This window comes from Rhynchophorus ferrugineus, unplaced genomic scaffold (assembly GCF_030347505.1).
Source record: "Rhynchophorus ferrugineus isolate W39M unplaced genomic scaffold, kcgeb_rfMv2 rfM8, whole genome shotgun sequence".
NCBI classification, from domain to species: Eukaryota; Metazoa; Arthropoda; class Insecta; order Coleoptera; family Curculionidae; genus Rhynchophorus; species Rhynchophorus ferrugineus.
The window spans coordinates 638,321-651,253 of record NW_027472587.1 but is presented as its reverse complement, the minus strand read 5'-3'; the positions used below and the strand labels follow the sequence as shown (position 1 = coordinate 651,253).

The 12,933-nt window shown below is 29.3% G+C and overlaps 2 protein-coding genes across 2 annotated transcripts in view; one reads left to right on the top strand and one right to left on the bottom strand.

Moving 5' to 3' along the window:
- LOC143201057 (uncharacterized) overlaps positions 1-8,416 on the top strand; it is a 66,056-nt gene extending 57,640 nt beyond the window's left edge. Inside the window, exons 11-19 of the mRNA XM_076411905.1 lie at positions 1,426-1,430; positions 2,810-2,865; positions 2,933-3,091; positions 5,237-5,425; positions 5,485-5,600; positions 6,001-6,099; positions 6,156-6,351; positions 6,410-6,561; positions 8,241-8,416. Of these exons, the coding sequence (XP_076268020.1) occupies positions 1,426-1,430; positions 2,810-2,865; positions 2,933-3,091; positions 5,237-5,425; positions 5,485-5,600; positions 6,001-6,099; positions 6,156-6,351; positions 6,410-6,561; positions 8,241-8,411 (1,143 nt within the window). The 3' untranslated portion in view covers positions 8,412-8,416. The remainder of the gene's footprint in view (positions 1-1,425; positions 1,431-2,809; positions 2,866-2,932; positions 3,092-5,236; positions 5,426-5,484; positions 5,601-6,000; positions 6,100-6,155; positions 6,352-6,409; positions 6,562-8,240) is intronic.
- Positions 8,414-10,335, bottom strand: LOC143201435 (ejaculatory bulb-specific protein 3). Its single transcript, XM_076412510.1, has 2 exons — positions 10,073-10,335; positions 8,414-8,701 (listed from the first exon to the last, which is right to left on the bottom strand). The coding sequence occupies exons 1-2, from the start codon at positions 10,311-10,313 to the stop codon at positions 8,505-8,507; spliced, it is 438 nt and encodes a 145-aa protein (XP_076268625.1). The 5' UTR covers positions 10,314-10,335; the 3' UTR covers positions 8,414-8,504.
- Positions 10,336-12,933: the final 2,598 nt, after the last annotated feature.

The following is a 12,933-nucleotide window of genomic DNA, read 5'->3' as shown; positions in this document are numbered from 1 at the left end:
CAGCTAGTTCTGTCGGTTTGTCAGGTTTTTAACCATAATTATTCGAGAAACCTTAAGACATTCCAGAAAATGCGTCACTCTCAAACAATGAGTAAATATGTCAACATGATTATTGCTTTTCGTGGCAGCTCTTTTAATAACCCAGGTGAAATATCATGAATTTCAGCAGCCTTTTTAGGATTGACAAAATCAATTTGATTGATCAAATTGACAACAACCTGGCAATTTTTGTGGCAACTTCCATTGGAGAAATCAGATTTACAGTTACATCGGGTTGATAAACAGAACTTATATCCATTGTAGATTCTATGTCATTTGATTGGAATACATTTAAAAACTTATTGTAGCCAAATATTGTTTCAAACGTTATAGTTTTTTTAGTATAGATTCCATGCTTTTTATGTTATTTATATAATTTTATTATATATTATTATATAAGTATATTATATATTTTTGCTCCGACTTTGTATCATCATCATTGAAGATATAAAGTAACATTGCTGAATATTAAATTTTACGTAAATGCCATCAGTATGGTATTAAAAAACTGATAAATATATAGATATGATAAAACTGATAGATATGTTAATATTTTACTAGACACGTATCTATACTCGAAGAAGTTAATTGATGAATGTTTCATATTTACGACATAATAATAATATTTTATATTATTCCATCGTATAACAATATCAGTTTATTTGTTAATACAATTATTTTCATAAATATACACATTCTAACGTTTCAATGCCGTTATAGCAATGTACGAGTAATTTTTTTCTTTGATTTAATTTCGACTATGATACTTTTGTAAGATACATATCTCTTTTCGCGGTGAATTACTGGACATAACATAAATCAGTAGAGCTATTTATAAAAAATCCTAGCACTACTTTTAAAAATACATATAGAAATAGATATTACGAAATATATTGTTTACTAAACCTTCTCATTATAGTTGTGATATTTAATTCAGTTGGATGTGTCTGTACAGACTTCAAGCAAAATTCCATTGTTTTTTTAAGATATTCAGGCATTTTTATTATTTTGTATATTATCAATAGCATATGAGGTTTGCGAATAAATATAATCATTAGATTTAACTAATCAGTAAAGAGTACAATGAACTAGGTGAGAAAAAACTTCAGGATATGCTAATTTTCTATCTATATCAACTTATTACAGTGAATTCAATGCTACGTATTATATAGACCTTTACTCGATGTATTATCAAGAAAATATTTATTGACTTACATAATATATAATATCACAATAGCAGAAAAGTTACCAGAAGCTTGGGAAAATTTTAATAACAATTTAATAAATACCGTTTTTTTAACATTTACTCAATTTTCACTAATTTTGAGTTAACACAAATGAAAACTTTATTTTATGTCATTCAAATACAAGTTTCTTGTTTTGCAGAAATGGTAAATATTAATTACTTGTCTTGTTAATACAAGATTTAAAGCATGCTTTTTCTTTTTTTAAGCATTTCAATAATTTACCAAATAGGTGGTTGAAACAATTTTTAAATACGATATTAAATTATTGTCTCAAACTGTTTTAAAGTAATTCTATATTAATTTTTCTTGTTATATTTTAGAGTCTCTTGTTTACCAATTAAGGTTTATTTGGACTGCATTCAGCCGACCGACTGGTTGCCAACTTGAAGATCACCCAGTTTTATCCAACCTGGTTACTGGCATGTCTGAGATCATTTTCCTTAGCGGATTTTACGACCGTTCCCCGGCACGATTCGAACCCGCGTCTATTTCAACAGTAGGAGGACCGTCCCGTCGCCTTGACCACTGCGCCAATCAAGTCAGTTTCCTATATTTATGTCTAAAAAGCTCCATCCATATTTAGGTTATTAATTCGTATCGCAAATAATTAATTTAACAATTAACAAATAAACTATTGTGTTGTTTGAGTTTAACAAGTTAACGTTTTTGTTCTCCAACAAAAATCTTCCTTTTTTCCTCTCTAGTATTTAACAGCCTGATCTTCCCGGTTCGTAGATTTTAAGAATTCTCGTAATGTATTATACCTGCATATCAGTTGCAACATATTTGTCTCGTACCAAAAATAATGCCATTAGGCAGTGTACCAAGAGGTGTTTATTTGTGTTTATGCGAAGAAAACATCGCTTTAGCATAAATGGAACAAAAATTGTTCACAGAGTTTACATATTTTCGTAGAATGTTAATTTAAAATAATGTTTGCTGTTTAAAAGACTTCAATATAAAATATTCTGCATCAATTACAACAACAATATCAAAATATTCACTGCTACAGTGGTAGTTCAACTACTGAACATTGGATTCAAAATCTTAGATTATTTGTATTTTGACTGTTACACAACAGCTATGTCAATACCGAAAAAATAATTTCCTACAAACTGCTAATGTAGAATAAATAAAATAGACAATATTTCACTCTTTATCATTAAAGCTATAGCTAATTGGAACTTTTTGTAATTATTTTTTCGGACTTCAAAACGTTTTCAGTGTCAAGTAGTATTATTGCAGTCTCAGGTGGTTTGAGATTAATTAAATATTTATTTTACTAGAATAAAAATTATAACGACAAGCTACTCACATGACTCGAAATATTTCCATAATAACAAACATCATTTTAGCAATATATAAAAGGCTTAGGTCATGATAAGAGCAACAATGCAAATATTTGAACAACTTTTTGTATTTTCACATTATTACGATCATATCTTTCTTTCTGTTTATTTAAAACAGCGTATTTAAAACCCTAATTAAGATAAAAACATCTCAAGGAACGTGAACTAATTAAGGAAACAACATATTAATTTATTATCGGTGGTGTGTCGAAGAATAAAAAGCGAAATGTGTAAGTCGTTAAATATATTATATGTTTATATAGAATATAATTCAAAAATATAGTCTCTTTATATTAGCAGAAAATCGTTTGATAACCCCACTAAGTGAGGTAAGAAGATTTATTGTCGACTGTTTCGTGGCAATTGGAACTAAGGAAGAAAATGCTACTGTTATTGCGGATAATCTTGTCACAGCTGATTACAGGGGACATTATAGTCATGGATTAAATAGGCTAGGTAGGTCAAATAACGATATAATTTATAGAATAGTGTATTTAAATTGTTTTCGTATCATTTAATTTTAACACTTGTTTAATAGTTATTAAGTGAAATAAAAATATATATAATCCATAATTTTACTATCAGACCTATAAATTAATTTTAAAGGATTTGCATCAGGTGGTGGTACTCTGTATTAACAGTATCGTGTACATTTGTAATCTGCTTCATGATGAAGCCTCACTGCCAGGTCTCACATTTCAGTAAAAATGTTTTCAATTCGTTGAAAGTGTATGAATTTATATTGAGTAGATCGCATTTGCGGGAAGTTGCGTATTCTTCGGATCTTGCTCCTCCTGATTACGAATTGTTCCGACATATGAATCTTAATCTATCTAAGCAGCGTTTCACTTCTTATGTAGATACCAAAACATGGGTCTATGAGGATAGCCATAAAAGATAAATCGTTTTTTCGAGATGAAATCCGTAAATTGCCTGAGTGATGGGAAAAGTAACGCATATCGATGAACTATTTTTTGAAGAGAATACGTTGTACCGATTTTTCATAATAAATCTCTTAATAAAAAAATCCTTTAAATCTAATTTAGAGGCCTAATAGACATACATTAATATACGGAAGTGAATAAATAGTGCATAAAAGAAGAACATTAATAAGGAGATGTATAAGAAAGGCTTATGCCAAATTTTAATTAATCGGTTGAGCAGAACTTCTCGCAAAATTAGTTTGGAGGAACGCGTTTAAAGTTTCGTTTTTACCACGCTATAGATGGCACATTACTATGACAGTTTTCAAAACTCTTATATGTTCAAAAATAATTTGAATGTTGAAAAATCATTTGAATAAGAAAGAGTTCTGCTTTGAAAATTTAAGAAAATCGATTTTTCCCAATTTTTAAAACTAGAATACACCCTTAATGTTTTAATTAACAATACTAGTACTAGTACTAAAACATAATATAATCATAAAATAAATAATACGTGAAACGAACATTTTGTATCCCTTTTAGAAATATTGTGCAGATTTGGCATTATTAAATTGTATATAGAGAAAGTCTCCTTTTATCAACTAGTGGTTTATCTGGACTGGATCTACAATTTAATGTGGGCTCCGAACCACGGCCCTCGGCATTAAACCTACCGACTGGAGAATGATCAACTTAGAAATCATCCCAGAAGATCCGGTTTTACCCCGCCTGGTTACTGGCGAGACTGGGATAATTTTCCTTGTCGGATTTTGCACTCTTGCCTCACAAGGACAATCACAAACATACATTTACGACAATACCCAGCGGGATTCGAACCCGCGACTATCGCAATAGTATGTGGACCGTCCTGTCTCCTTTACCACTGCGCCACCAAGTCTCAAGCGCCCTTTTATATTTTATGTTCCTTTATAATCTTACAATATTGGAATATTCTGTAAAAATATGTTTATATGAGACATATTCCCTTTTATATATTCTTATACTCCATGATCATGATCTTGGCCAATAGTTGCATATAATATAAATTAAGAGTATCCAGCATGAAAAAAATAAACATATTTTTTAAATTATGGATAATTTCAATGGGGTTTAATATCGCTTAACAATCACCGTCAAACGTATTTTCTTTAATTTTACGGGAGGCTGGTTTGATAGGTCAGTGACTTTTTCAATTTCTCGCAGAGTAACTTTAAACATAATATCACTATATACTAATAAATATATCACTGTCCTCAACTGCCATCTATTAATAGACTACAGTGATATCTTAAACAAGCTGCCTGATTTAGTTTGTATTTATCAGAAAGTAATTTAATAAGTGGGTTAATAAGTTAACTGAGTTCCGTTGTGGTGGTACCACCAAACTTAAACCCCATCTAATAATTAAAAATGTTATCAATAGTTAAAAAATAAAATAAAATGATGTTCATCAGTAATTATCAAGTTTTATAAGTCAAGATTTAGAAACGATAGATAGTACCAAAATTTATAAATTATGACTTACTCAACAAGCGACTTCAACGCTGATGAGTAACTCACTAATACTATATGAAGAACTGTTATATTATGCAGAAAAATGTCAAAACCATCGAATATAACAATTAGGTTAACTGTTTCGTATTTTGATTGATATTTATCACTGATTTATGTTTTATAGAAATTTATGTGCGAGTTGCCATGAATAAAGCTATGAATCCCAATGCAATTCCCGTTATAGAAAAAGAAACGCCAGCTACAGCTCTTGTAAATGGTAATAATGGTTTCGGTGCACTCATTGGAAAATTCTCTATGGATTTAGCAGTTAAAAAAGCTAAAGAACAAGGAATTGGCATGGTTGTAACATATGGTACTATTAATTATTTTGATGAACATTAGCTCGTTCTAATATTTTTTTGATTTACTTAGGATCAAATCACTATGGCATAGCTGGTATATATGCTCTTCAAGCAATGGAACAAGGATGTGTTGGAATGAGCGTAACTAATACATCTCCAGTTATGGTACCAACTAGAGGAAAAGAGGTATATTAATATTAGATGCTTGCTTTTATTCTGATCGTTTAAATCAAAATTACCACTTTTGAATCATTGAAATCAAAACCGACAATATATAAAGGAACATCACTTACATAAGTTTCTAAAGGTGTTTGATGGGATTTAACAGTACTGACTTCTTCAAATCAAACAACAAAGTAATGAATATCAAAACAGCAATTTTGAGCGTTCCATGATTAGTGTCGGTATTCTACAATTCAATAATTCTAGACGAAAAAATAATAGAATTTATAATTTTTACCATTAGATATCACTCATTACTTTTTGGTCTTTCATCAAAAAACGTAAACAAAAATGCACATAACAATGCACTAAACAGTAATAAAATTCACATGCTTAATATCTCTCTTCATATAACTTCTTGCAGTCATGTATAGGTAGCAACCCGATATCTTTTGGAGCTGCAGCAGCTGATGGTGACTCAGTTGTCCTAGACATGGCCACAACTACTGTAGCTTTAGGAAAAGTAAGTTGATTTTATCATGTATCAAATTATAATAATTAGATAATTAACATGATTAGCTGGAGATTCAGAAAAGAAAGGGACAACCACTACCAGCAGGATGGGCTGTGGATAATGATGGCGAGATGACGAATGATCCTATTATAGGACTTGTTTCTCATAAATTGTTGCCTCTTGGTGGTGAGGAACAAAATGGCGGGTACAAAGGTTATGGACTGGGACTGATGGTCGAAATATTAGCTGGATTATTTTCTGGTAATATTACAGCACTAAGTTTGTATAAAAATAAAAATAAGTATATAAATTAATATAGGCTCAAATTATGGTTCAAATATTCCTACTTGGGGTGGATCATACATAGCAAATTTAGGACAAGCCTTCATTGCTATTAATCCGGAGGCCTTTGCTCCTGGTTTCGGTGAAAGACTTGCGGGTTTGACAGCGATGCTTCGAGATGTTACCCCAGTAAGTATACAGGACTAAATTATTATTTATCTGCTTTGTATATAAAAATAATAATAATAATAATAATAATAATAATAATAATAATAATAATAATAATAATAATAATAATAATAATAATAATAATAATAATAATAATAATAATAATAATAATAATAATAATAATAATAATAATAATAATAATAATAATAATAAATAAAATTTGTGAGTTAGATTGTTAAATCTACGCGAGTCCTGTTAATGGTGCGATATCGATATTAGCATTATAGTAGTATTTTAATACATTCCGCAACAAAATAAATAAATTTTAGCTCTTAGATGCTACAATTAAAGATGGTTAGTTATGGTAGTCATGTAAATTTTACAAGCAGGTCGCTATAGTTTATGCGACATGTGATGCGACAAAACTGTAGCACACATGCAATCTGAGGTTGTCCAATATAAAATTAATACATGTTTTTGTTTTCTGGGTGTAATATGTATTTTAAGATATTACATGTTTGAAGTATTAGGTTCCTTTTATTTGAATATTATTTAAAATTGTTGGAGTAAATTAGCATGTGCTATGTACTCAAATATTTCAAAAAGATGAGTGTAAAAAGTTGTTTCAAGATTATATTAAAATGTATATGAAACTCATCCGAAAAAACTGATTTAAATTTAAAAAATAAAGGAGGAAATCATTACTGAAATAAAAATTAACTTTTTTCTACATTGAACCTATAAGTAAAAAATAAATAATCATCTCTCATGGTCATCTCTTTGTAAACATAGAGAGAAAAAACCTAATACCAACACACTAGTTTGGGTTTATTAACAAGCACTCAACAGTTGACTAGGTCCACAGAATAACATATGTTATTGAAAAAGCCTGCGGAAGTAAAAAAGTATGCTCAGCTATATTTTTAGATGTAGCACAAGCTTTCGATAAGGTTTGGCATGAAGGCCTTATTCATAAACTACAGAAAATGCTACCAAAACAACACATCGAATTATTAAAATCTTACATTACAACCAGAATGTTTAGAGTCAAACAAGAAGAAGCTTACTCTACAATAAAATAATCTAAAGCAGGTGTACCACAAGGAAGTGTACTGGGACCAATGCTTGTAGTGTTGTGTAGTGAGGTGCATATATTTAAAAATTCAGCAGTGACATGTATAAACATTATTTCACCAGAGATTTAGATAGGGTTGATGGGTTCTCCTAGTTATATACCTAGATTTAAATTATCATAAAGACAAATTGTAGGTTAGACGGAAACGACTAGTAACAATATATTAACTAAATAATAAAAAAAATCTCTTTGTAATGTATACATGAACACCATGACTAACCGTGATTAATTGTAGAATCTAAAAGCCACAAATTAATGTTTGTTCTAAAACAATGAAAATATTAGATGCATATATAGATTCCATTAGATGCATATAAATGCAATGGATACACATAAATAGGGTTTATAATATCTGCAAATTACTATATTAAGGTTAAATCTAGTGTTATTTTGAGGACAAGTTTGACTGCAGAGACAACTGAGAGACGGGTCCAGTCAAGAAATGAGCACATACTGCTACTGCTGGAGAATAATGATACTCTTCACACGCTGGCTATAATCTGACGATGATTTGTCATTTACTTTTAAAGTTTTCGTTTTAAAAACATTCATTGTTTTTTCACAGAAAGACCCTAACAAACCAGTATTGATCCCAGGAGATCCAGAGAAAGACCATATGGCTAAAGTAGATCAACAGGGTGGAATTTGTTATACTGAAGATCAGCACAAAGCTAACGCAGAATTAGCCAAGGATTTGAATGTAGAACCACCAAAATCTTTTGAAATAAAACATTAAAATTATCACGAAATATATATTTATTATAATAAGGTATAATCACAATATTTGTGTTGTATATTTTGGGGAATATGTGCTTATGATAAGATTGGATTAAATATTTTCTAGATCAACTCCATACTTTTCTCGGTATTTGATACGGTATTTGCCATCGGTGTCATATTTTTCTTCCAGTTCCTTCCATATGGGCTTTTTATTTTTGGCCAAATACATTATCACCTTATTTCCTTTCTCCTTTTGTATATCTGTACATTTTGCACAGTCCAATTCTAAAGCTTCTGGTAAAAGTCCTGAAATTAAAGTATCTTTGAGTATCATATGACGAACTTTTAAAATCAATTTAAATAAAGATCTGTGTTTTTTTATATAAAATGCTTATTTAACAGTAAAGCAATTTAAATAAAACAAGAAATATCCTTGAGCTACTTTTATTTCGCTTGATTCGTCAACAGTATAATTAAAAATTCGAACACTACATATAGCATTTTTCATAACCAAACTTTTAGTATTATATTAAGGTGAATTTAATTTTTTTAAATACAGTATACGATTGTGATATATTATTAAACAAATTCAAAAAGTCATTTCATCATTGTGGACATTTACCAACATTATTTTGAATCTAAACTATTTGATAAGGTAGAATTGAAAGTGAATTAAAGTTTAGAAATCGTCCAAGAAACTGTTAGCAACAGTTAAAAAAATAATTTTGTTTATAGGTTATGCCCGATTTAGTAGTCCAACAAACTGTGATTATTACTAAGGGTATAATTTACAATAGAAAAATATTACTGCTTGAAAGATTGTTGTACAAATCAGTAAAGAACTTGTTCTGATCTTCCGGCCGCCTTCAAACATCGAAAATGTATTTTATCTATCTAGAGAGATCATTTACATAAATTGGAGACTCTATTCGAGTATGATTTTTTGTCTATTTTTAGGTCTTTGCATAAACAGAGATAGTCTCAAATATACTCCATACTCTTGAGAAGGTTTAGAATGTTAAGATGTAAAAAGCGCTAGTTATGAATTGAGTTATGATATTATGAATAATTATAACATAATGTGACAATGATAATATTATGTTAAAGATAAAAAATGAGAATATACAAAAGAGAGCCAAAATGTGGTTTCCACACAGGAAGAATAGTATCATTGTCATAAGCTAGATTATAACATATCACAGCAGGAGAATTATGTTTTTCGTAGTTTTACCCATCTTGAAAAAGCCCATTTGACAAGAGACCCAGAAAATAATGTGACAATGATAATATTATATTAAGGATAAAAAATGAGAATATACAAAAGAGAGCCAAAATGTGGTTTCCACACAGGAAGAATAGTATCATTGTCATAAGCTAGATTATAACATATCACAGCAGGAGAATTATGTTTTTCGTAGTTTTACCCATCTTGAAAAAGCCCATTTGACAAGAAACCCAGAAAATAGTAATAGAAATATTTTAATAAATTCTCGTTAGTCGTTCATATTCAAAAACCTATAGAAGGTGAATCCACTTTCTATAATTTATGCAGATATGGTAGTTTAATATACTAGAATTTATAGTTTTGAAAATGCAGTTGGAACTATGGAAACTTGTTTATTTTGAATAAAAATAACTAAATAATGAAGATGAAAAATTTAAATAAAACCAACTTACTTTTTAGATCTGAACCTTCAGTAGTGCATGGCCCCCTCTCCATAAGGCAATTCACGTAGTTCTTCAGCAATCGTTCGTTGTTCAATATCTCATCAATATCAATAGAATCGAACTTTGACGTATATTTTTCTGTAGATCCATTAGTAAAACTAAAAAAGAGCAGCACAGTGATTACGGCTAAACGCCTTGTAATTTTATATGGTGTTGTCATCATGATATCCGAAACAGAACAAATTATCATCAATTTTGGCAAACTAAATATTTTTTCAAAAATGCTTAATATATACTAAGTAAAATCTCTAATTATATTGAACTATGATTGAAACTATGTAATTATTTAGATTGGCATTTTTATTAGTACTAATATAGACAAATAGTTATTTTCAACAGAGAATAACAATGTGATTTATTTTTTAGTTTACGGAAATTAGTTAAATGATAGATGGTTAAAATTAATATTTCCCTTCTGTCTAGGAGTCAGTCAGTGTGAAGGTTAAAATTGACGACTTTATTATCTTATAAATGTCTCTGTCTCATTTAAATTACTTATTTCTTGTACTGTTAAGTCACATAACGTTTAAGTTTGAGGCATATTTATCCAAATATATGTTCGGAGAATATCTAGTTCTACGACGATGCTACGTTTTCTCTTTTATTGCTTACAATTAATTGTGTAAAAATGGAATAAAAATTAAAGTTTCAATTTTTTGTTTTGGTCAAAGTTAATTACCTGTTTTAAATATATTTCAATGATCTGTCCTGTGCTGCTCTATCTCTATATAGGTCTATAGATCTCCATAAGTCATTTTGGGGCTGAAATTATTAAAACTTAATAAATAAAAATTCATTTATATATAAATATTTAGAGAAATTGTTGTCAAAATGATGAAGGAAATTTGAAATATTTCCTTACAGTGTAATATGTCATATTTCTTATATTATAATGTTTCTCTTAAAATAAGATCCACATAAACTATGAAAGGAAGCTCTAGAATATTTTTGATATTCTCTAAATAATAATGAACGTGTTGGCGTGAGACCTGCACCGTCGCCAAAGTGTTAAAATAATATTTCACATAAGACTAAATCTATTTTCAGTCATTTTCTCCACTTTTAATTTTTTGAGAAACGAATTGTTAACCGAGTCGAAATACGTGGGTTCATCTACCTCGGTAATCAAGGAATATCGTTTCCTGTGCCACGGCAGCTAGAAGTTAAATGATGATAGTTTTTTGGTGAACAGATTGGTACTGCTATAACTTCTATTTTAACGCACTACTAATAATTATTGAAGTAGACACAAGTATTATCTCTACTAAGGAAAAAATGTATAAAATCCTCTTAATTTGATTAATCCTGTTTAAATGTGTTTTTATTAGTATCTTGTCGAACAATATTCTTATTTATTTATGCCAGTTTAATATAAACTTTAGTTAAAACGAAAGATAAATTGGGTTCAGCCACAATTAAAATCAGTGAATTAAAATATGAATTGTTTGAACATACATATTATTCGGCAGATTTAGTTTCCTCTGAGGGATTTCCACGTTATGACAATTAATCACAATCTCAAGAAGGTATTAATTAAGGAGGCTGTTGAAGGATATAATTAATATTGGTTCACAGCATTCAGCAAATTGGAATCAAATTCTTAAGGTAAAACATACAACGTAGGTTTTATTTAAATATGCGAAGAGAGCTTAATAATAGGCCGTGTAAGATTTGTGTGCGACATGTTTGTCATTGCCTAGAATATACAATAAAAAATATGTTATATAATAAACATATGGTCAGAATGTAATGTAAGGAAGGATACTAACTTCATTGGAGATGATATAATAAGTCCATTAAGGGAGAGGGTAAATTCAAAGTAAAAGTAATAAAAAAAACCCATGCCATAAAACAATTAAGGGTGTGTAACTAATTGTAGTTTAAGTCTTAAATTAAATAATAATACATGTATTAGATTCCGTACTAAAACGTTAAATAAGTTATATTTACTTTGTTGTTTTTCTTTGATTATTTCATTTGTCAGGTATTATTTCTAATAATAAATAAATATCTATATATTATATTTTTTTCTATATTATATATCCCAGTTGACCCAACAATTTTGAATTGAAATAAAAATGTTTTTGTAAAATAAAAGGGTGTTTTTTACAGATCTTAATCAAAATCTATATACCTAATTTATAAATAATTATAAAAAGGAATTGCAAACGATTAGTAATAACGCATTAATTAAAAAAATCGAATTGATATTTGATATTTGAATAAAATATTATATATAGCCGACAAGAGAACAAACTAAATGACTGCGTTGGAATTAACGTTTTAATTAATAATTTGCATATAAAGGCACACTCGAGAGCAAAAAATTGATATAATTGTATTAGTAAGAAACACACGTTCATTAATATCGGTTTCGCCTTGAGAAAACAACGTTTTCTCGAATTTATTGTTCTTTTACATCCATAACTTGTAACTCATTGACAACGCTATCGCGAACCAACAAAGACGAACGTTATTATTAAACGTTGGGGACTATCGACTGAAAACAGTCAAACTGGTCGATACTCAAAAGGAGTCGACTGAGGATAGTAAATACTTTTTCAATCAAATGAATGCTTCGACAATTTTTTGTATTCGTGATAACTGACGAACATGTACGAATTCTTTCCAGTATTAATTTTGAGCGAGGAAAGGACGGATATAACTGCTTGGACCTTTGCGATGTACAGATAGTTTCATTTTAAAGCATTTTAAATTGACAAGTAGCAGTGTAAAATTAATTCTATACTTTATAATTACTTTGAATTTACAAAAAAAATGATCCCAAATATATTTCACTGAATTTTAAT

Excerpts from the sequence above, each read along its gene's own strand:
- LOC143201435 (XM_076412510.1), bottom strand. The coding sequence starts at position 10,313 with ATGATAATTTGTTCTGTTTCGGATATCATGATGACAACACCATATAAA. Across the intron at positions 8,702-10,072 it reads TGAAGGTTCAGATCTAAAAA|GACTTTTACCAGAAGCTTTA; the intron begins GTAAGTTGGTTT and ends CTTTAATTTCAG.